Here is a 24,830-nt window from a genome sequence, read left to right on the forward strand (position 1 = left end):
TTTAATAGTATTAAACTACAAAATAATATTTTTTTTTATTTTGAAGAATTTTGGTATAGTAAATATTTTTGTAATATTAGTATTCAATTTATAAATGCTTGCATATGTTAATTTACATACTCCGGAGTAAAAATACTTTTACAGCTTTTAGCAAATTTACCACATTTTTACAATAAATGAACATTTATAGGTGTTAAAATACACTAACTGAATGGGAACCCTTCTACCAATGTACAGTTTGAGTAATATCACACAAATATTTAATTACAGATTTTATTACTGATGCTGGAGCAACAGTATTATTTCACGACGCCTAGTATGCAAGCTTAAGATTTAAAAGAGTTCAGGTTGTTGGTTAACAAATTATACTATACCATAAAAGCATACATCCAAAACTGAGAACTTTAATAAAAATTTTTTGAATCGTTTCGAACCAAATGCCTACGTTGGGAGCAGACCCCACCGTCTGAATGTAGATTTGTTCTGTAACCAAAGAGTATCTTATGGTATTCAAAAACATACACGTAAGAATTTTGAATGTTAAAGTCCAAAACCTGGCAAGAAACACGTGACTTGCAAATTTTTTTTTTCAAATTTGCAAATAGTGCTGAAATTTTCAGTTCCTGGAATTTCAGTTCTCGTCGTGACCACACCGTTGCGTACGTTAATGAGCGAGCTTCAGTTCGCAATGAAAGGAATTTCTTACCCCCCCCCCCCCCCTCCTTTTTTTTCTTCTAGCAGTTTCCTCCCAACATTTAATGACCCTCTTGGTGCGCCTGCCACCGGCTGCCGAACCCACCTCGTTACTGCAGGGGTGGCGTCTGCCCGCACTTCTCGATGCCAGAGCAAGGAGTACCAACCCCGGCACCTCGAGACACAGGCGCCATTCTGCGAGGTGGCTTGGCGGCACTGCTAGACACCGGCTCCGCTGGCCGGAAGCCTTCATTTCACAGACGAGAGAGCCACACCCGAAGTTCCCCGAAGTTCAAGCTCGCTTTTTTCCCCGTTCTATCTCATTGTATAAACCGGTGTGGCATTAAATTTTGCGGTCGATTGGGATAGGTTATCTACATTATAAATACTTTAAAACATTGTGGATGGTTGGTTATATTAGTTAAGTAGAGATAAATTAAAAATACTGTAAAATCATTTTATGGTTGCTTAGCAAATAACTTTTTAATATGTTGCTATCCAGGACAAGGAACCCGTTTACATTATTTCACAGTATCTTTAATGTAGCTATCCTAACCAAATCAACCGTCCACAATGTTTTAAAGTATTTATAATGTAGCTAACTTAACCTTTTACAATGAACAAAAAAAACCGAAGATGCACGATCGGGCGTTCGGCTCTCACGTCTGTGAAAAGAAGGCTTCCCCTCCGCTGACTGAACGCCAGCTTCTTGACTCGTGTGACAGTTACTCGCTTTATTTTACTTTGCGCCGGAACTAATTTCAAGCACGTGCTTTGTGAGCGTGCAGTACGCAAAATTGCCACATAACTATTTAATGATCTTAGACATGGCAACAAATTGATATCTTGTTTTTTAAAATAAATCAATGACTCGCTTTGAAAAGCGTCTGAAATAAGTAAATTATTTTCGGAAGTGTTGTCGCAAACCATTTAAAACAATATGTACATAAACTTCCATAGTTTATATTAACAACAGGTAAGAAATCGACTGGCAATATCTTGGTTACAGGCATAAGTTATTTTTCTAAATTCAAGAACATTCAATTACAGTTTACGGTATGAAATGTCAGAAAAAAATATTTATGTTTGTAGCAAAATGTTAATACAACATTTGTTTGATTGCCCAGTATAAGATAACTCTTTTTCTTCTATTCTAAAGAGGTAAAATGTTTAAATAAAATCATATAACTGTTTTTAAATCACATGGCCAAACATTTCAGCTTAAAACGATAGCGTGCCGTGTTACCATAATGATTGTAGAACTTAAGAACAAAACACATCATTAAAAATTACACAAGATTTATTGACAGTACCGTGTTACAAACAGCGTTTGAAAAAAAAATTAACTTTTTAAAAGCTAATTTTTTTTTTACATCCGTCTTTTCGTTAATCTTTAACGTAGCTAAAAAGCGGCCATATTTACCAACTATTAGGTAGGTATGTATATTTCCATGAACAATATTACATGTTCAATGGACGCACTACAGCACACATTTTCCGTTCTAGAAAAGCCATGAAGTGACAGGGCCATAGTTGAAGTCCACAGTAATACGCTCTTGTCACTGCCTCGTTTGTTAAGAATACGAAGTATGGCTATCTGTCGGTTTCCCACCTCAATCACACAAAATACATACAGGTGCACAATACTCTTAAGGGCTCGATACTGTAAATGGCATAATACTGTAAGGGGCATAATACTATGATAAAAAATTACTAATAATATTCATTTATGTAATAATATGAATATTTCTTGAACTTGAATGTTCTTAATCAATTTTGACTCTTATCGGTAACCTTACGTTATATAATATGTTAATGTGATAACATTATTTTATAACCATCAGGTTTATCGACTAAACATTATAGTATATGGACACATTGAAAAAATTAAAAATGAAAAACTAGTCTCACAACACTCTCAGAAAATGGTATCATCCCTTACTACTTGGTCTGAAGGCTTTAAATATACATTAACAAATATTATATATGAACTTTTTTCTTTGAAATTTTTGTTTGTCTTGTGAGTTCTTATTCTCAAGCTTGTTTTAATTAATTCTGTAATGCGTTCACAAGTTAATCAATAATCTTAAATTTCAATATACCACCCAAAACTTTATTGGAGGTGCATGAGATGAAACCTGTTTGGCAGATAAGCGGGTAGACGAAGAAATCGTATAAGGGAACATCGTAAGTGATCACTCTATCGAAAGCGCTTTATGTGTCGTCTCGAGGGAGGAGGGCTGTTCCGTTACTTGCACGAGGACATAAACATGCATTACCTCCATAAACGTTTCATTGCTTCTTGCGTTCGTTTTCGAAAGTGTGGCGGATACTCCTTTGGTCGTTAAGTTATCAAAATGGAGGAGGAAAATACTTCAGAATACTTCACTATACGTACTGATGATCTCGAGGGACCAAAAGAAGGAGGACGTAGATCGATAACTGTAGTGTCTCATCCTTAGTTTGTATTTGAATGGGCATTTACTTTCCTTTCACTTTACAATCCACGATATTAGCGCTGTTGCCAGATACATCCAAAAAAACACAAATCTTTAGACATAACCTTATATAATGTAAAGAAAAAATTATAATGTACCTACCCTTAAAAAAAGGTTACAAATGAATTTTGGAAATACGTGTTCTTGTTATATTTCATCGATACCATCACATGATAAAATTCAATTCTTACCTATAAGGAAACGAAACTCAAAGACTCCATTTTGGTTTCAATATTTCTTGTCATCAAAAATATGTTTATATCGTTTGATATTTTTAAAAAAATTGGCTTTGATTGATCATAAAATATAATTAATGTAATGCATCGTCATTAATAGTGGTCGTCTGCTATAAAAGGTTTCTCCTATGAAATAAAAATTTGTGTTTAGAATTCATATCTTTTTTTTCTTTCAGAGTGTATACAATTGTGCTAATACTGTCAAAAGACAATATTTAAGGTCCTAGAAAATAAAAAAAAAATTGAATACAAAATCTTGTAATTATCGATGGCATACAAATAGGAATTGAAATGTTGGAAAGCCTGGTAGTGTCAATCTGGCAACGGGAAGCCTTATTTTCACAGACCAAAGAGCCAAAACCCGAAGTTCCCCGAAGTTCATGCTCGCTTTTTTTTTCTCCCGTATCTTTAATGTAGCTATACTTACGCAATATAACCAACCGTCCACAATGTTTTCAAGTATTTATAATGTAGCTAACCTAACCTAATTGACCATTAGTATCCTTTTATCAACACATTTACAATGAACCAAAAAAAACCGAAGATGCAAAATCGGGCGTTTGGCTCTCTCGTCTGTGAAAAGGAGGTTTCTCTCGGGCAACAGTTCGCGCCATTTGCTCTGCATTGCAATCTAAGCTTGAGACAACCGTAGCAGGCCTTCTCAGTGAAATTTCACTTCGGACCACTTAAAAATAATTTAACAATTACCTGAGGTTCAGAAGTAAAAAAATAAATAAATTAATAAAGCCAAGCCGGTCCAGTCACCAACGCCACGAGGCTGTTGTGTCGAGCGCGGCTCACAAAGGCACGTTCAGCGCAAGAGCGGTACACAAGGGCATGTTTATCATGCTTCCTCGTTAATAAAGGGAAATAATCATTAAAGTACTTATTTAATGCAAATACATTAAGCCCCAAGCTGGTTGACGTACCCCAGTAAATAAAGAGTTCTTTCAACTGACATCCAAGCAGTTTTTCTCGGTTGTCCGCAAGTCGGCTGTTGAGAAGCCCTGGACTATGTACAGCTTATCACAGTAGCCCCTTTATACAAGCTTTATATGTTCCAGGCATAGGCGTACCCAGGGGGGGGGGGGTTTGGTGGTTGAACCCCCCCCCCCCCCCCCCGAAAAGTCTTGGCGACCATTCCCGTCTCAACGGCAACTCTGGAGAGGACATTTTCTTGCTTAAGAAGATTAAAATCCTATCTGCGGAACCCCATATCTCAGGACAGACTGAATGGATTGGCCTTACTGAATGTCCACTACTACATACACATCGACCCGGAAAATGTGGTTACTGAATTTGCCAAATAATAATAATAATAATAATAATAATAGAAGAATTCTTCTGTAAAAAGTTTGGAGGCTTAAAAAAGTTTATTATAAACAATTATTTTTTGGTGTTTATGGATTTTTTCTTTAAAAATCAGAAGCCCCCTTCTCCAAACCCCCCGCCCCCCCGAGAAATATCTGGAAGAACCCCCCCCCCCCCCCCCCCCCCGAAAAAAATCCTGGGTACGCCTATGGTTCCAGGCCTTGTCAATAGGCGGCCCGAAGACAAATTTCTGCTGGCCCGCCATGAAACTAGTAAACTGAGGAAAATACATAGTTTTAAAAACAAAATTACTTAAATGTAAATTGAATCTACATTTTATTTCCTGGGGTAAGTTTCGAGGCAGGACGGCTACTATCGTGGTATTCCGTTGCATGCACGAAGGCATAAACATTTATTTATTCCATAAACGTAACGTTACTCCCTGCGTTTGTTTTCGAAAGTGTGATGTGATAGCTCGTTTGGTCGTTTGAAGCTGGGCTACGTTCGTTAACAGCGCGCGCTCAGCACAGATGCACGGAAGTTTAATGTACACACACAGATAGCAGCAGCCGCAGTGGAAAATAACATACGCACAGCAAAACAGCAAGCGCATAACGCACAGCATGTTGAACTTTGAACCATGTGCTGTGCGCCGAATTCTGTTTGCGGCCAATCAGCGAGCGTTTCGATATGTGCATGTCAAAGTGAAACTAAATCGAATATGTACTTAATTGTGAGAAAATTCATAAAGTTTATTATTCATGTAACTTTAAAATTAAAAGGGTGGAAATAAATGCTTGGGTTTAAGCAAACAATTGATTCTGTAAAGAAGTTGACAAAATTCAAACATTTGAAAGTGAAAATTGTGACTGACGTAAGTGAGGGAAAAATATATTGGAATGTTTCCAACTGCTGTGTTGTGTACGAATGTATCTTCGACTTATGTGCTGTGTATGTACGTGTTGTATGATTTTGTGTACTATTAATAATGTATCCTAGGCTTCGTTTATCGAAATGGAAGACAGAATATTTAACCTATTTATTGATGTGTAATATCTTAGCTCTCGGTATGCATCATTTGGTAAGAATAATTTCGTGAATAGAACGGATGTCGCATAGAACGTAAATTTGTAACAACGATGCTGCAATTTGTGACAGATGACGCAAACCAAAGTTCACAATGACAAAGTGGTAACTTTATAGTATTCAATCTTAAATGAATTTGAAAAAGATGGGCAATATTTTAATAAAATTCATTGTTGAAAATGTTGTCCAAAGCCGGAGTTAGGCTAAGTTTTTTTTTCCGCTTTCATCGAATCTGTTTCTTGATATAATTTAACCCGTTTAACACTACTATCTAAAAATCATGATTCGCTAGACGACGTAGCTGCTCCGGGAGCGAATTCTAGCGGCGAGCGTGGAAACTCCGTGTGATTCGCGTGCAGAAATGTAGTTGAAAACAAAATTTTCGTACATGTATCACGCTCGGCATTGTTTTTAAAGAATCCAACGTTGAGTTTCGTGTCAGAGTGTCGGAGGTGAGGTGTTCCACGTCTGTGGGCGAGTGGCGGAGGGGCTGTGTGTGGTCTCGCGCCAGGCGGCCAGACCAAGGAGGAGGTCATCGACACGAACGAGCGGCTGCGCGCGGTGCGCATACGGCTCGAGGAGTCGTACGACACGGCCAAGAAGTCCCTCATCACGCTCATGACCAAGTACACGGACAGCAAGGCCGTGCGCAACGTGTTCCAGCGCTACAACCTGCTCAAGGCCATGATCAAGGTGAGCACAGGCGCCTACATGTCCGTGAGCTGGTATGTGTGTCCGTGAGGCGGGGTGATAGGCGCGACGCTCGCTGGTGCTTCTAGCGCGGTGTCGCCTCTGGACTGGCGCGCAGTCTTCTCGTCGTGCGTACGAGCGGTGACCGTAACATCATATGGCGGAGAATTGAAGATAAAGGTGTAGTGGAAGTTCCTCAAGGGCTTTCAATAATCTGTACCGGTTGTTTTACGCCTAAAGACTTACTCTGAAAACATGCGTTTTATCCATTTTAACTCTTCTCAAAACACAGTTTGAAAACTTAATCCGAAAACAAAAGTACTTTTCGGCCCTCAGCGAACTCTTAAATGCTTTTCGTAAGCAGACCCCCACTCGGATATCTTGACTAGTTTGGAAATCGCGTTGTTTTTCCTTAAGCTCTGCGCACCGCATGTGTGTACGGGCAGCTAGGAAAGGGGAACCATAGACGCCTGGTAACAAGACAACCCGCCAGGCGCTGCTTGCATATTTTCAATGCTGACTGGGGATGTGCGCTCGTAGAGCAGTTCAGAAAGGACAACTGTTCTGGCAACCTTAAAAAAATTTATAATATTTACTTTGCATGACACGAGAATAAAATTTAAACCTCAACATTTGGTTTTATTTTCGCATAACATCTAAGTAACTACGAATTGCTTATTATTTTCCCATGCATTTGTGACGTTCTCGAAGGCTCGAGTCGCAGCTGAGCGCTCGGACGTAAGTGAGACGTGAATATTATTTTTACAAAATGGAGTCATGTTACGTGGAGCGGTACGCAGGTCGGATTTCACCCGATGCTCGCATCACGGGCTAGTCCCGAGCTGCGCGGCTTGTCCTGTGGGAACACCCGGCCCGGCCGGCTGGGACAATCTGATCCTGGGAGTCCTCGCCCGATGGTCGACGTCGCTTCGAGAGAGGCGATTTCCGCTTCGCGTGACGATTATCGTGACAGCGCGCGCGACTATTTTTTTTTTTTTTTTTTTTTTTTTTCACTTTAAAAGCTTCAACAAATGTAGACTGCCTGTTCGTAGCGTGCAAATATGTTTCGTTGCTTTCCGTGTCGTTTGCAGTCTCGCTGTTAGGTACATTTCAAAGAAATACTACTACCTATTGTAGCCGTTACCATGTTACGAATTCCGGAAATTTTTTTACATAGTTTTTCGTTTCATGGTCCATATACCCCGGAACATTCGTTAACTTAAAAGTTATATATATATATATATATATATATATATATATATATATATATATATATATAATCACAATTTTGTGGACACAATAACTGTCGCAATTTTTTAAAAATCAATTTCAAACTGATACGTAAAATCTAGTGGTGGAAAATCTCGGTCGAGTTCGTTAATGGGGAATATCCGACCAAAAGGGTAGAAATGGGGAAGGTTTTTTGAAAAACAGAAAAATCGCTGTACCTTCCATAATATGGGAAATATCACATCCGTTCGAACTTTTAATAACTCGTAGGAGTAATTCCAAAATATTTTGTCTGAATAAGTTTTCCATATGAACAACCATAACTGCAAGGGGTTGAAAAAAAAGGTTTGTAGGACAAAAATAAATCGTAACTTTTTTTCGTAGGCACATCAAATTCATACGAATTGTCCCTTAATTATATAATTCTTATCTAAAACTTTGGTCTGAAATAAATTTCAATTAGACGAACCATTGTTGCAAAGGGTTGAAAAACTTAAGGGTATAATTTAAAAAAACCATAACTCACTTAGTAGGTACAGTATGAAATTCGTTCAAATTGTTTCTAAATCTTACAAGTTTTATCTAAAACTTTTGTCAGAAATTTTTTTTTGTAAAGACGTACCATTGTTGCAGGGTGTTGAAATAATAACGGAGTAGAATTTGTAAAAATGCATAATTTACCTACCATGTACACTGTTAAATCCATTCTGTTTTATTGCAAAACCTTACATTATTATCTACAACTTTCGTCTGAAATAATTTTCTATTAGACAAACCATTACTGCAAGGGATAGAATGAACAAGGGTCGGAGGACAAAAAAAAAATCATATCTCCCTTGGTAGGCACAACATTGAATTCGTTCGAATATTTTGTAAATCTTATAATTTTTATCTAAATCTTTTGCCTGAAACAATTTTCGATTAGATTAACCATTGCTGTAAGGGTTTGAAAAAATGAGGGGTATAATTTAAAAAAAAATTAATATATCGCTTAGTAGGTACACTATCAAATCCGTTTGAAGTGTTTATAAATCTTATAATTTTTACCTAAAACATTTTTTCTGGAAAACCTTTTGATTATACAAACTGTTACAGCAAAGGAATGTAAATAACAAGGGTAGAAGGACAAAATTTCATTACTTTTTTAAAATATATATACTATCGAACATTATAATTATATCTATTGTAAAATGCCTAAACTTTATCTAAAACCTTTGGCGGGAACAGTTTTTGATGAAACCAACTATTACCGAAAAAAAGGGGTTAAAATATAAAAAAATTAAAACCTTCTTAGTAACATATTCTTAGGAATTTATTAATAACCATTTTAATGTTACCTTAAACCTTTGTACAAAAATGTACGGCAGCGATTTAGTGCAAGGGATAAAAAATAGTTTTTTTCAGGTCAAATTTATCCATAACTACCTTAGTAGGCGTAAAATGATATTCATTAAAGCTTTCAATGCTGCATGCATTAAGTTAAAAACATAAAATATTTTCGTTGCATGTAATATGAGAAAATTTTAAAAGAACCCTTTTTTAATATTGACGATCATATAGGATGTTATGTAGGCTACATTAAGGTCTTAAAATGTTCTAGGAGTTTAAAGAAGTTTCCAAAATATTTCCAGGAAGAAAAAAAACGGGTGCTTGGAAATGCACCTACGCCTGTAGGCTGTGCCGAATGAAGCATAACTGAAGTATTTGCGGTGTTATATATTGCAAACAAAAACGGGAATGTAGGGGCTTCTTGCACACTTAACGAAAACTTAGTTTAACTTACGAGACCGACGCGCACGTCCAAGCTCTACTAGCTATTTGGTGATATCTAAAATAAATGTCTTGTGACATCATATCTACGTCGGCACAATACCTTAGTTTCAGCCAATCTTTGATCCAGAGAAAATTTTCTAGTTTTATTTTTTTTTCCCGAATGTTTCAAATATTTTCCATGCTTAACTTACGGTTTCCCTATCAAAATTAATGAGATATATAATTTCTGTCTAGTTGCGATATATCGTAGCATATTCGATTATAGTTCAAAATTTAGATTTAAAAATATTTTTTTGTGTTTTTAAACAATGTATATATTTTTTTGTCTCGCTTATGCGGTGCTCACAATCACAATACTACTCGCACCGTAAACTGCTATCCGGACATTGACAAAATGTTGGTTTGGGAGTTTAATTTTAAAAAATGACAACAATTAATTTAATGATATTCGAATTGGTTTTGCGCCGTGAGATGGTAGCACGTCCCGCAGCAGTCGACGATATGCGTCTCCGACCACGGCCGCCAGAGTGGCTGGTCACGTGACGCCAGCTGCGCCAGTAGGCCTCATCCATGCCGACCCTGCCGAGACGAGGAGCTGCCTCGCGGAAACATGCGCAAACAAAGCCGTTACATTACGCTCCAAACTACCTCAAGTTTGCACCTTTTCATAGACTCTTATCTACGTTAAACAAAAATACAAAAATGATGTAATAGTTTTGAAACAATATTTTCCTTCGTGGTTTTATCTAAATGTATTATAAGCTTTCTGTTATTTTATATTTATTATTCTAAATTCCTAAAACGGTAAAACTATTAATAATTAAATATGTATTGAATTTTTTTACTAAAATCATCAGATATAATTTTAATTACCGCTGTTAATCAGTAATAAAAGTAATATTCATATCTATATTTCAGCTAAACAACATGAACAACTATACATAATAACAAAATTTTTAAATATAAAAAATAAAAATATATATAAATATTGTCCACGATATTTTCTGTAAGAAACTCAACAAGTCAATATTAAAAACCGGAAACTTCTACTACACTTGGTTACAACAAACCGTTCTAATTAATTCATTGTACAACGCGTACTTCAATGTGTTGCAGGGCTATGCATCAGATATTATATTGATCCTTCTTGCCCGTGGCGACTCTATGGATCTCTCAAGATCAAGCTCTTTGGTAAATGTGATCTGGCGTGACTCGTGTCGCGTACATGATCGGAAACCGAAACATTTCATATTGGATATAACAATTTTTGGGTTATAAAAATGTTGTTATCTATTAGTGTTTTTTTTTTTTTTTTTTTTTTTTTTTTTTTACTCTGTTAGGGAATGTTATACACTTTAATGAAATTTTGAAGATCGATTGTGACTGACGGTAAACAGATTTCCTGGAGACATCATTTGTGGCCCAGAATATAATTTATTTTTAGGGACGAAGACTGTTTCTGTAGATCTCTTGCATTTTTTCCAAAAATTTCCAACGGATGCTAACCAATAGTGAAAGGTGTAATAATTAAGAAATAGAGCGCTACCCATTACAAAACCCCTTGGTGAATATTTGATGAAAATATTTGTGGCAGGACATTAATAGGCAAGAGAGGTATCGTGTTCAATTCACATAAACTGTCCTTAAATAGCAGTAACGAAAAAGAAAATAGAATTAACTAACTTGGAGTGAGAGACCTGGCCTTAACGAATGGCCATTTTCAATAACAATGCGTTAAATAATTGTTATGGTCACAAACACTGTTGAATCCAGATGGTGTGTTTCTGTTTTTTTCCCCCACCTAATAGCTGGCATTTGTTTCTATTTCCCGCGCTGCGGGCTAGCCTCGTCCGCACGGCGGCGATGCTTCATTGTTTCCCGGCACGACGCGATTTCCTTTCCCTTCCCTTCTTCCCCGCGTACATCACCGCCTCTCTTTCCCCGCGCTATCTCCTCCTCCTGCTTCACCGGACATTCCTCCTCGTGCTGCCGATTCCCGGTGTCATTTTTCCCGCTCTTATTTATCGCCCGCCCATTGTTTTCCAGTCGCGCGGCGGCCGGGCTCTGTGAAGGGGGGGGGGGGGGGGGGGGGGGGAATCTCGCTCGCTCCGTGGCTGAAGCTGAAGTGTGCGAAACGAACGCAATATCAGGCGAACAAAAGAGCACACATTACTCGCTTCGCTGAAGCAGCCAACGTGTTTAATTTCATTCGTCGGGTTTGAGAAACGAGATAAAAGAAAATCATACACACGTGAAGTACCCGAGTTCAATTAAATAAATAAATAACAAATTTTAGCCAGAAAAACAGCTTGGCTCGTTATTTTTTTTAGAGATAGGAAAGAAGCAGTTTCGTTCACCATAGTTATAAAATATTGTTCTATGTTTATTAACGCTGATTACTTTACTGTCGACTGGACTCATTGTTAGTGAAGTCAGCGACCTAACTAAGAATAAAACATTTAGAATGTAGATCCATATTGCTTTTAAGTATTCTGTAGCATCCTAAGTCCACAAATATTTTAAGAAACAATTATGTATTATTTTTATTATAATGTAATTGTAAAGTTTTATTTTCCAGATGTGTTTTCCTCTTGCTATTCGGCCACTGCATTATAACCAAAATTTGAAAGAGATTGTTAAAGTTAATTTTTGTGTAACGTCAAATCGCTACAACGTGAATCGCAGTTACATCTCGTCATATATCTTAGAACATGCGATTTAATCCTCCCGGGCATTGCTGTTAATGCTCTTTGAGCGACGCGCAATGACTTTCATGTCGTGTCACGTCAAGACGGCTGTCAGACGGCGTGAAACTGTTGCAAACCGTTCGGCACACAGAGCGTTCCGGAGTGGAGGACATGGCCACCGCATTCGATTACGGGCCCTGGACGCAAGAATGGAGACGGTCCCCCCCTCCCTTGTTATCATTTTACAGTCATGTGATACATTATAATTGCATGGCTATTTCTTACCTACACTCTTTTTAGAATTTTATTTAATCTGAAAATGCAGGGTATAATTGTGGTTACTATTTTATAAGAACAAACTCAGCTTTATTTATAATATATTCAATATTTTTTATAATAGTTAAAAATTTAAAAATAAACAAGGCTCGGCCCTGGGCCCAGCCCCACCCTCGTGGCGGCCATGATTCCGGAACATAAATTTCACGGGTGGAAGGGAATTCCAAAGCAATAATTCTTTTGTTAAAGAAAATACGTACGGAAACGCGACCATACAGAGTCACGAAGGTCTTCCTACTCGACACAAGTCTGTTGTGCAAGAGACCTTGGTGAATGAGCACTGTTCCTGCTTCCATTCTTTTAGTTTCAGTTTCATAAATTATTTTGTTTTCCCGAAAGAGATGACAAATAGCGTAATCCAAGAACATAATAATATTAATAGACAATAAACACTATACATACACACATCTGCAATGCCAGACGCTTCCATTGTCTCTTCTTGCAGTACATGACCCGAATAAAAATACAAGGTCTACCATAGCACACAGGATTACAATGCACGATAAAATATACATAACTGCGCGGGGAAAATTAGACCGAAAATCCCCACAAATCAATTATTTTAACCTTGCCGTACACCATTAACACATCGGCATTTGTCAAATCTGTACTTCACAGCATTGTACTCTCGAACAGTCAGCACCGCTCTAGTCGTCCAGAGCCAGACGTGTAAACGTCCCACAAGCAACCAGCCACTGCGGTGGACACCAGACTGCCGGTTGCTACTGTGCATGGACCAAAACATGGGAAGCCTAAGATGTCCATCAAGTTCTGTCCCTGCCCGATTACACCCGAACAATTCACCTTCGGCCAACCTCGGGTTTATTTATATATATTTATATTTCTCTGTTTATTATAATGTAGCTTAACTAACCTAACTAACCGTCCATAGTGTTTTAAAGTGTTTTAATGCAGCTAACCTAACCGACCGCTTTTAATATTTGAATTCATTTTTCCTGCGCAAAAATAAAACAAATCCTGAAGTTGGCCGAAGGTGAATTGTTCGGGTGTAATCGGGAATGGCAGAACTTGATGTGCATATTAGGTCTCCCTTGAAGACAAGTCCGCCACTGGATATAGCTATAGATAGAATAAGGCCGAACCATTCCCCAACATCCCTGCTTGTTGTATAAGGGCCGCGCCCACATATACAACAATGGTAAGTAGGGCTTAAAAAAATTTAAACTACTCCAGTCATCCTAGCGGTGTTTGTTAACTAAAAACATTTAAGACTACACTGAGGGCGGTTGAGTAATTATGTTTCCGTATTTCGTTTTGAAAATGTATTTTTAGGAAAGTGGAAAGGGCTAAAACGCGTGTTTTCGGTACAAATTTGAAGCACGAAACACCCGGTACAGATTCTTGAAATATAATGTTAAGGGTACCACTCGAACATAGTTCCCCGATGCATGACGAGAAGACCGCGCGTTAGTTCTCTGCCTTGCGCGGATCACGTAAACGGAGTCGTATCAAACGGAACAGAGTTTCTACAACGGCACGCAGACGGACCCGTACCGATTAGTTCGGTAACGCTGAGATCTTCCGTTTACGTTGCTCCGTGCGACCAATAGAAGCCGAGTACTTGGCTGCGGTGGTAGCCATGTTTGTTTATGTTCTAAATAACGTTAAAAATTGTTTCACGTATAAGCATATCTAGTGTTCTATATTTGCCTTGTGGTTTATTTTTATTATATTTTATGTAAATTGTACCTGTGTTGTGGTCTCGAAGCATAAAGTATTTTTTTTTTGATTTTAATTAATGTTTCTTAACCTTGAAATGCAATCTCTTTGGTTGCCAATTTCACGTTTTCGTGCATTGTGGAAGCAGCAGATGGTTAAATGTTGCGGGAAATCCGTCTCCGTCGTACAACGGGCAGAAGCGATGCAGCGAGCGTTAGAGCCCGTCTACAATAGTCCGAACCTGTGCGTGGTCCGTGTTCTTATCCGAATGTGAGTGACGTCACATTGTCTCACCGAAAACTGCCCTGTCCACAATTGCGAGGTCTGATGTCCGAATGTATTGATTTCTAAAGTTGTCTCCAGAGCGCAGTAAATGTGCCAAACCAAATGTTGTTTTTTTTATTGTTTTGATGCTTTGTAGTTTGAGATTGAACTTATGAAAGTTATGCAAGTTATAAGTGACTTACAACACCTTCCATTTCCTTCAATAACAAAAAAACAAGCACCACGTTTTCAAACGGGAACCGAAAAATTCAAATATCGTGAGTGTTCTGTTCTTTTCTCTGTGTCCGAAGTGTACGCAGGTTGGGACGAAAAGTTCAAATTGAGGAATGTCTTCGGACCAGGTAGGTTCGGACGCATGACGTCAGAGGGTCGCGTGGACCCATCAGCGACACGGTTCAGGACAGTGCTATTGTAGACGGGCCAGCACGAGCACAACGTGGCGTGGTGCGGCAGGAGGTGATCCGCCTGGAGACGCAGTACTGGACGCTGGTGGACATCCCGCGCCAGGAGAAGCAGGAGACGGTGCCGGCCTTCGTGCTGCGCGCCTGCGCCATCATGGAGAAGTCGCAGAAGTCGGGCGAGGGCGTCAAGACGTCGGCCCGCCTCGCCGAGGACGAGGAGAAGAGGAAGGAGCGGATAGAGCGGCTCGAGAGTGAGTGGTCCAGGCGCCTCTGCTCTTCATTTTGTTTCACTTTTGTCTAGTTAGTGTTCAGTTCAAACTATGCACATTAACAGTAAAAGGAAAATTAAAACTTTTATCAGCATGTAAAACAAAGTACTGGTCAGTCCCAATTTCAATTCAGGATTTCATATTAGAAAAAAAACATTCTAATATTTTATTGCCACGTATAATTACGCGAAACCACCAAAATTTGATCGTAAGCATTTATAAAACTGACCCGATGAAAGAATGTTAATTTCCTTATTATAAAATGAGCAAAACCATCGTATTAACTTAAGATCCAAAATGGCTTGAAAATTTATTTGAAAGAGTAAATTTTTCAAAATTTACAAGGGAGAACCTCCAAAAAATAAATAACCAGGGCACACGAAGTCTAGGGTCACCGATGGTCTACAAAGGCACATATGAGGAACGTGGGGTTTATTAGACTCTAAAAGATAAGGCCTAGTCCATTTAAAGTACTGAAAGAAAGTACCTGAAGCCTCTGAGGTACTATGAGTAGAGACCCGAAGCCTCTAAGGTAGTAGCAATATGGACCTGAGGCCACAAAGGTACTAACATCAGGAACATGGGGTTTATGAGATACAGCTGAGGCATAGGCCCTATAAAGTAGGTACTGTCATCAAGTACCCGGGCACGCTGAGGTACTATAACCAGGGACGCGAGGCCTCTAAGGCAATGGCAACAAAGACCCAAATTCTTCAAGGCAATAGCACCTTGGACGTTGGTCCACGAAGTCACTAACTTCAGGAACTTAGGATCTAAGACACTGACAGATAAAACCTGAAGATTTTAAGGTATGTTCAGTAAGTATCTGGGGTTTCACTGAAATAAGATATGGAAACCTGGAACATACAGGTTAGTTAACTAGCATCTATTTTGGCACTATCTCTTTTAAGATTAAATTTTGGAAAATATATCTTCCCTTTACCGTGATAGTGAATAATTTTGGTTATGTTGGCTGATAATTCAGAGATATATATCTATCCTGGACTGTGAATTATGATGTTTATGTTAGTTTATGTTAGTTTATAAGTTGGGTAGATATTCGCTGTATTTCTGTAGGAGGTTTTCCTTGGTTAACTTGGACAGGACGTGAGGTGATTCTATGGTACAGCAACCTTTGCTTGCAAAATGCAGTGTGATTAATTTTTTCTCTCCCTATTCAATAAAAATTATTATATTAAGTTTTTACGTATCTCACATTAGTGTCATGAGTAATTTTAACTAAAGATTCACAGGGGCTCATTAACTACATTTTTTTAGTTATGAGAAAGTGGTGTATGGGAAACTACTGAAAAGGTTCCCGGCTATTTTCCTTTTCATGATATAAATAGAATTACTTAAATTAATAAATGTTATATCTTTTCGTAATTTATCCATACATTTTTTTATTATTATTCAATTGGAATTTTTTCTAACTTAATTTTGTTTTTTAGACATGACCATAATGCAGATTGAGTCTGAAAACACGCTGATGACGAATGATCTGTATCGACTCCTGAAGAAGTATTCTGGCTTGCGGAACCTTATACGAGAACTCAAGGTAAGATGATGGAATAAGAAAAACTATATGAACAAGAAATAACTGAAGTAAAAGATCTTTGTGTGAGTGAAATTAGGTATATAGCTGTTTTCTGTAAGTTTCTGCATTTGCATACACCTTCAGTTTTGTCAGTAGGTTATTCAGTGCCGAGGTTAAACTTAAAAACCATTCATTTGGTTAATTTTTATAGTAGATTTATATTTTTAAAATAAAATACATATTATGAAATAAAACAATTGCATGAGAAGATAGTCTAATGTTAGACAATATCAGTTAGATTTTAAGGCATTATATAATGTTTGCCTATTTTAAAACGTATTTTTTTTACGATACACAGTATTTTCACGATACGCTTAAATGTTTCTCTTTAGTTTTATTCTAAGGCATGTGATACACAAATGCTTTAAAATATACCATTAAAATACTTTAATGTTGAGTTAAAATGACAGCATGACAAGAGAGATGCAAAAAAAAATTATAGAAGCAATACGATTGTGTTGTTACTGAAAGATTGGTAAGTGGGAATAAATAAACCTCTTTCTCTTTCTCACTCTCTCCCTTTCTCTCTCTCATTGTCAATCTCTCTGTCTCTCTTTCTATGTGTGTGTGTGTGTATATATATGTATATGTATATATACACGTTGTTAGTTTTTTGAGGCACAGTTACTATTTGTTTAAGCATGTACCTGCAAGGAGGGCAGATTACATTAGAATAACTGGATCAGAACTTTTTCCCAAGAAATTTTGTGCAATCAGATGGTTAGAAAATACTACAGTTGCTGAGCGTGCCATGAGAACGTTACCCCACCTAAAGAAATTTGTTAGTGAAGTTTCTATTTCATCTGTCTCTTTCAATGTAGTGAAAAGTGCCTTTCAAGATAATCTTCTAGAAGTAAAATTGACATATATATATATATATATATATATATATATATATATAGACTGTTAGCCTGTGCGCTGTTTCCGTGAGAGTACTTGAGTGACGGCGGTGGTGTGTTCCAGTCGGAGTACATGAACTCGAAAGTGTACCCCATCTTCCCACGCTACACCATCCTCAAAGACATGATCAAGGACATAATGCACCACCCTGACTACATGGAGGTGTGCCACGAGGTGGACGTTTAGTGGCGCAGTGCTGCCAACATCAGCATAACTTTTAACATGCCTCGGCACATAAGACACAGCTTTCTGCCTGGCAGTCCGCCCGTCTTCATTAAGCGCAACTGTATATCAGAAAATGTTTTATTGACGTAACTAAATTTCAACTGAAATCCACAATTTTTTAAGTGAAAATGTTTGAAAAACATTTCGTAACTATCATGACATTTCTGTAACTGAGTTAATTTTCAACAAGTAAATTTATTTAATTACTTTTAAAAGTATAAGACAATGCTAACTGAGATATAGTAATAATGTAGTGACACAATTAAACATTAGTACGAATTGCTCATAAGCTCGTAATTTATTTAATAGATATTACAATGTTATATGAATACTATTATTTTTTGCTTTTATGAAGACCTGCATGCTACTTAAACATTAACTTAAACAATTGTATCTCTAAATAAATGAATATTTAAAGTGGATTCTGCCATAATTACGCTTTCATTCATATCATCAGCATGCAGTAATTTCTGTTCTCTGAAGATGAACTAAGACGCTCTTGAGCCACTTGCTATTGGAATTTGACTGCTTTAAAAAAAATACTTGGATTTTCAGGCACACCTAAAAATGTGGTTAGTTTTTGCTGCATATTTTCATAATCTACACGCTTATCAATTTGTTTGAATAATTGATAAATTGACTAAAAGAGGTAATCATATTATAATCTATAGTATTAAGTAGACTATCAATATCATTAAAATACCATCTAAGGTATGAAAGTCAATTGAAAATCCATAGGTTTCTTGTTGCTGTTGTAAATTTTCTTCTGGACGTACATAAATTTTGTGAGTAATATTTCTGTCATATTCAGGAGTGCTTTTAAATGAAAACTTATTTAAATCTTTATATAAAATAAAGATAAATAATAAAATTACCAAAAATTATCTTTTTGTTTTGGAATTTTAAAAAAATTAATGCTTGTGTGCTTTCTGAACATCGCCAGTTAGAAACCTCACAAGGCTGTCGGAAATGAGGCTGATGAACTTAACAATCCTGAGTAAGTAATTATAGCATTTTCTCATCCTTGAAGCGAGAAAGGAAAATAACTAAACAAAAAAAATTAAAGTTATTTATTTGTTGTTATCTTCCAAGCAGGGCAGGGAGAAGGGGGAAGGGGTAAAAAGCTAAATACCCAGGGCAGAAGCTAGTGACCGTGAGACCAATTAAGATTCCTGGTATTTTTTAATGCACGAGTGTTAAATGATAGGATAGAACATTATGAATCTACTAGCCGTGTGCCCGATAGGGAAGTATTTTATCCTCATTTTAGTAGATACAACTGACTTTAATTTATAAACAGCAGCCTAAAAACCAATTTCCATATTTATAACTTAATAAATGACAAACTTCCATACAAATCTTTCATCCCCTATTTATTCCCCTCAAGGGATCGATTTCCAAAAATCCGTTCTTAGTGCTCACCTACGTAATGTAAGGAACTCATATGTAAAAATGCATGCTTCTAGACTCACCGGTTTAAGCTGTGTGTTTTCTGTCAGTCAGTGTTGGAGTTTTATTAAGAAGATCGCTAATAGAATTAAGTAACTGGAAATCTTACAGATCATTAATAATAAATTCACATCACCTTTACAGCTATGGCCATGGTAACATTTAAGGTCTTAAATGTGCATATATTTTTTTAATGTGAAGGGTTTAAAAAGTTGTACATTACTTAATGGGGAGGGGCCAGACCAAAGTATTTCACCTCGGCCCTTAGTTTCTTTTGACAGCCCGTCTTCCAAGGGCTGTATTCATCTCCACCACCAGGTTCAAAGTCATTGTCTTTTTTATGGAAGAATTATATAAATTTAATTATATTGTACGTACTTGCTTCTATCTGCCCTATCAAAAATGTGGTACATTAAAATACAAACATGTGCGATTTTACAGCCTCTTCATTTATGGCAAGAAATATTGCTCACTGCTGCCTATAGCCTACATAATATGCTTATATGCATGGGCCAATATGTTACAATCTGTAGATACTAAACGTTGAAGTGAGCATTGAGAGTTACACGTTATGGCTGTCAGAACTGTGATGGCAGATATAGCTATACATATAGATATAATGTTTAAAGAATAAATGATGATTGGACAAGTGTTAAAAATAAATTTACTGTGGACCCATTTTAATATATTATTTTTAATTAGTTTTGTAGTTAATCAAAATAGTATCTAGTTATCATTTGGTATGAGTAAAAGAATATTTTAAATAAATAAAATAATATCTGAGAGAATTGTGATGTTTTATAAAATTTTCCCTGAGGTAGAAAATAACTCTTTCACAGCTCAAACATGAGTTGAGTTTCTTAAATATTAGTAGACACTACAGTAATGATAGCAGGTATCATTAAAGTTAGAAAATGCACGTTATATTTAAAGGAATGCAATCAGCTATAAATGTTAATTTGTGGTAGTTGACAACTAATAATTTACATATTGTTATTTAGAAATAATGAAAATTAATTTTTTATATTTTGAGAATATGTGAAATCAACTCTATTAAATAGCATAATTTTCGTGGTATTATGCATAACGTTGCATTTGAAGCCATGCGCTGTACTAAATATTAACTGAAAGCCTGGACTGTTAGCATGTATTCACTGCCTGTTAAAAGAGAGTTATTTTCCTACCCAGACATAAGTTTTAAATGGCCTATCTATACCTGTATCAAGAGGCAGTAGTTTTGTATAGTTTGCGTACTTGTTTTACCGTGTAATGAGTCTATGTCATTCCAAGATGTGAGAATGTATGTACATCTATATGCTCATAAACTCGTGTTAAACGAAAAAGCATTCTATCTTAATGTCAGTAATTCATATATTTCATCTAATTAATTCGTAAAACTTACATTACTATCACTGTTACATGTGTAATTTCTATATTTAAGAAAACTGAATGTTGACAAGATGTCTGTCATTTGTATGTATTTGCTTAAGTGTGGTAAATAACTATGTGGGAAATCACAGCAAGCATTTGTATTAATGCAATTCTTAATGTATTTACTCCAGTTTTAAAGGGCTTTAAAATCTTCTGCAAAAATGTCCTTTGCATTTTAAAAAGTTATAAGGTACATAAACTATTTTTAAAAGAGGAGAAACAATCGTATAAAAATACACATTTAATACAAAACTAGAATAATATCAACATGGTTTTTAAAAACAATAATGTTGCTAGTAATCAAATAATTTCTTGGTATTCATAAATGAAGATCTTAACTGTCTACTTAATGAGTAGTTAACTAATGTCTCACAAAACTAAAATAATAATTTATTCGTCCAGTCAAAGTAGATTTATGTTCTGTAATATATTTAGAATGAATCATGTTTTTTTATTATCAAATAGTGTGTTTTACATCTCAAAAGATCCCAATAAACATATGAGGAACTGTATTCTGTGCAGTTTTGAGCTGGCCGCTGAACTTCCTAGTAATACTGCTACCATACACACTTGGTGTCAATGAAACCGTGATATTCTCTAATCAAATAGTCCTCATGATTCCAAGCTTGGGAAAAAAAATTAACCAAATAAGCAGATTTAACGGGTGTAATATTTTAATTATTTTTGACATGGCGTGTTTTTGGTCCACTAAAACATTCTGCAATGTTTTGAATAAAATAATGTATTTGATGCAATAATGCAGATCGGAACAAAAATCTCATCAACGCTGTGTTTTTTTTGGACCGCCATTTTACTTAAATCAAATATTTAGCCATAAAAATAAAAATAGTTTTAATCCTAACCGTAAGACCCCTGTTATCATTACCTTGCACAAACTGATTAGTACTGAATTACAGCCACTATAAAGTTTCTTTACGGCAGCCACATTCTAAAATAAAATACATTATAAACGGAAATATAATATCTATCGTCAAAAAGATTATCCTACATCCACACTGGAACAAATTAATAACACTCGTGCCCTCAATCATAGAGATGCATTACAATCCATGCTTTTGAGAAGAGCAAAAATTTTGTGTGGCATGAAGTTTCTGAAGGCTCACGTGCACTTGCGAAGATCTTGAAGCCAGTTCCATGTACAAACCTCGCTCGCGTTGATCTATTTGTGTCCATGCATAGAGTAATTTCATGAATAAAACGGAAGTTGATTGGAACAGAAATGTGTCCCTTAACACAGTGATGCCATCTGTGAAAGTCTCAGAAATCTGTAAAAGATTGTTATAATTTATAGACGCAACAAATTGTTAGCCTACATCAACACCATGAAAAATAAAATAATTTCGTGATTAAATTTTTAGTTTTAAATCTAAAATCTTCAGTTAGCTCAATTAGGTTTTTTTTTTTGCAGAAAGTATTTACAGACTGATTTCTGTCGTGTAAGCAAAAAAAAAAATACATAGAAAAGCATAATATTAAAATATGTCTTTTAAAATGTTCCAGGTTAATATTTTGATAATTCCATAGAAGTATAACTTTTATCTTGTGCACCTAAGTATACGCTTCCTTTTTTTTTTTTGTTGGAGAGGAATCGTTCTGACTTAGCATAGAAGATGTTGCAGACCTGACAACAGTCTAGCGGCAGCACCGCTACTTCCTGATTTCTTGTTTTTTTCCTAGCCTAAGTTAATCTAAGTGTGTAGGGGAGGGTCCAGGTTAGGGGAGGACCTAAGTGTGTCTCAGGCCGAAGCCTATACACTCTACCATGCGGGTTTTTAACCATGCAGGACAAGGGCGCGTGCATCGTGTGCTTATTGGGGTTTACTGGCCAGCCATGGCTGCGATTGGCGCCATGACTGACGCCCCATTGGTCGCCTAGCTTAAAGCTAGCTAATGTTACCCAGGTAAAACCTGCATAGACACAGGGAAAACCCTGGGCCGGTTCATGCGGGGATCAATTAACATGCATTACGCAAGCAGGTAACTACTGGACAAGAGGAAGAAGGGTCCAGGTAAGAAGAGTTTGAGGGGCTGAAAAATCAACCTTGGTGGAGTTGGGAGCTTGGGCCTTGCGGCCCGCATTTAAGTTGGGAGCTCCTGGGTTATTATTAGCCAGGGGCGCATGCGCCCCCAGGGGCGGGCGACTTCATGTCAGCCCAGCCACAGCTGCCCAGGCAGCCACAGTTAAGACAGAGTGGGCAGACGAGCCAGTAAACCGGCTCGAACTGCTGGCTCTCGGAGCGAAAGGCAGCCTGACGTTGCGCCATCTTCATCTTCCTTCTTCAGGTCAACAGCAGTACTTCTCAAGCCAGGGTGGGGGGAGGGACCCAACCTCGCCACCCAAAATCCCCGAGACGGTTGAAGGTCGGCTACTTCCTGCAACTGGCTGCAAATACCGAGCCTTTCCGAAGTTGACCGATCGGGAGCGCCTACCCCTTGGATGTTTTTTTTTATTTTTACGCGTGCGTTTTTTCTCTCCAGTATAAAAAAGCCACATAGACTGTTTAATGGATGGTTGGTTATATTAGGTAAGTATAGCTACATTTAAAATACTGTAAAATCATTTTATGGTTGCTTAGCAAATAACTTTTTAATATGTAGTTATCCAGCGCTAGGATACCGTTTACATGATTTCACAGTATATTTAATGTAGCTATCCTAACCAAATCAACCGTCCACAATATTTTAAAGTATTTATAATGTAGCTAACCTAACCTAATTGACCATTAGTTATCATGTCCTTACCTGAAAATTACAAGTTGCGTAAAATTGCAAGGGAATATGGGGCGTCCCGAGAATATTTGTGGAAGACAAAGACTTCCTAGATTTTATACGGTATGAAAAATATACAAATCCACGAAGTAAGTTTCTTCAAGTAGGTATTTTCTTCTAAAAACAATTACAAATAAATACCATTGCCTTGTTTATAATCTTTCCTTTTATCAATACCTCCATATTTATTTACAATGAACAAAAAAAAATGCATGATCCGACGTTTTACTCTCTCGTCAGTGAAAATGCTTCTCGTTGCGGGATCGCGCCGCCGGCCCCGGAACGAGCGTGAGCGGTGCGGCATTTGCAGCCAGTTGCAGGAAGTAGCACGTGATGTAGTACATATATGTAAATGTCACATGTGGACAGGTCCGGCCCGGAAGTCCTGTGAGCTGTCAGTGCGAAGGCGAAGAGTGTGAGGAGTAGGCGGGATGAAAGCGAGAGCAGGAGAAGTAGGCGAAGGGAAAGCGTATTAACGGGGAGCAGCACTATCCCTATGTGTACTATACCTGTTCATAAATCCTGCTCTTTAGAGCATAACGGCAACTAAATTGAGCACAAACATAGAAAAAGCAAAAAAAATGATTTATGGCAAAGGATAGAGTTTGATGTTTGAAAAATAAGGAAAAGAAGAGAAAAAAAATTGTTATTAGTTACATTATGGTTCAAGGAAAGTTTGTCTTTCAGAGGGATTATTAATACTTGTACTACCGCATGAAGGACATGAGTTTGACTGACTTTGGACCTAGTATCTGTACTTTGTCTATGCCTAATTTCCATTATAGTAATAATTTTAAATCAGCAATATTAAATACTTCAAATAAGGAGCATATAGTATTCTAAAATAAATTCTGATGTTTCAAAGCCATAAAGTTTACGTAGATGTAGTATAGGTAACCACAATGAAGAATGGTATGAAATTGTGGCAAAAACAATCATGATGTTACTTAAAACGGAGGAGAATTTCTTGCGATGAAACGAACCTATAAGTATTACTATAAGTTTACCTCATCAAAACTCACTGAATAAGAAAGAAAGTTTTGTGAGTGATATTTTTTAAAATAGATAAATCCAGCAACATCATTACGATGGTAAATGTTTTCAGAATAGTTGTGTAACCAGGCTATGCTGAATCTGCCTTATATTGCAAAATTTTGGGTATGCTGGTCCGTCCGACCGATAAATTCGTTCAGCAATGGGGCTTAGCTCACGAGACATCTGGTCCATGCTGTATATGTCATTGAAATCTACAGCACCAACTTC

At 37.0% G+C, this 24,830-nt stretch overlaps 1 protein-coding gene across 1 annotated transcript in view; it reads left to right on the forward strand.

The window, feature by feature from the left end:
• Positions 1 to 18,706, forward strand: part of LOC134533233 (uncharacterized) — a 348,667-nt gene extending 329,961 nt beyond the window's left edge. The window contains exons 3-6 of the mRNA XM_063370640.1: positions 6,336 to 6,517; positions 14,959 to 15,157; positions 16,627 to 16,733; positions 17,736 to 18,706. Coding sequence (XP_063226710.1) covers positions 6,336 to 6,517; positions 14,959 to 15,157; positions 16,627 to 16,733; positions 17,736 to 17,858 — 611 coding nt within the window. The 3' untranslated portion in view covers positions 17,859 to 18,706. The remainder of the gene's footprint in view (positions 1 to 6,335; positions 6,518 to 14,958; positions 15,158 to 16,626; positions 16,734 to 17,735) is intronic.
• Positions 18,707 to 24,830: the final 6,124 nt, after the last annotated feature.

Source organism: Bacillus rossius, chromosome 6 (genome assembly GCF_032445375.1).
Source record: "Bacillus rossius redtenbacheri isolate Brsri chromosome 6, Brsri_v3, whole genome shotgun sequence".
Taxonomy (NCBI): Eukaryota; Metazoa; Arthropoda; class Insecta; order Phasmatodea; family Bacillidae; genus Bacillus; species Bacillus rossius.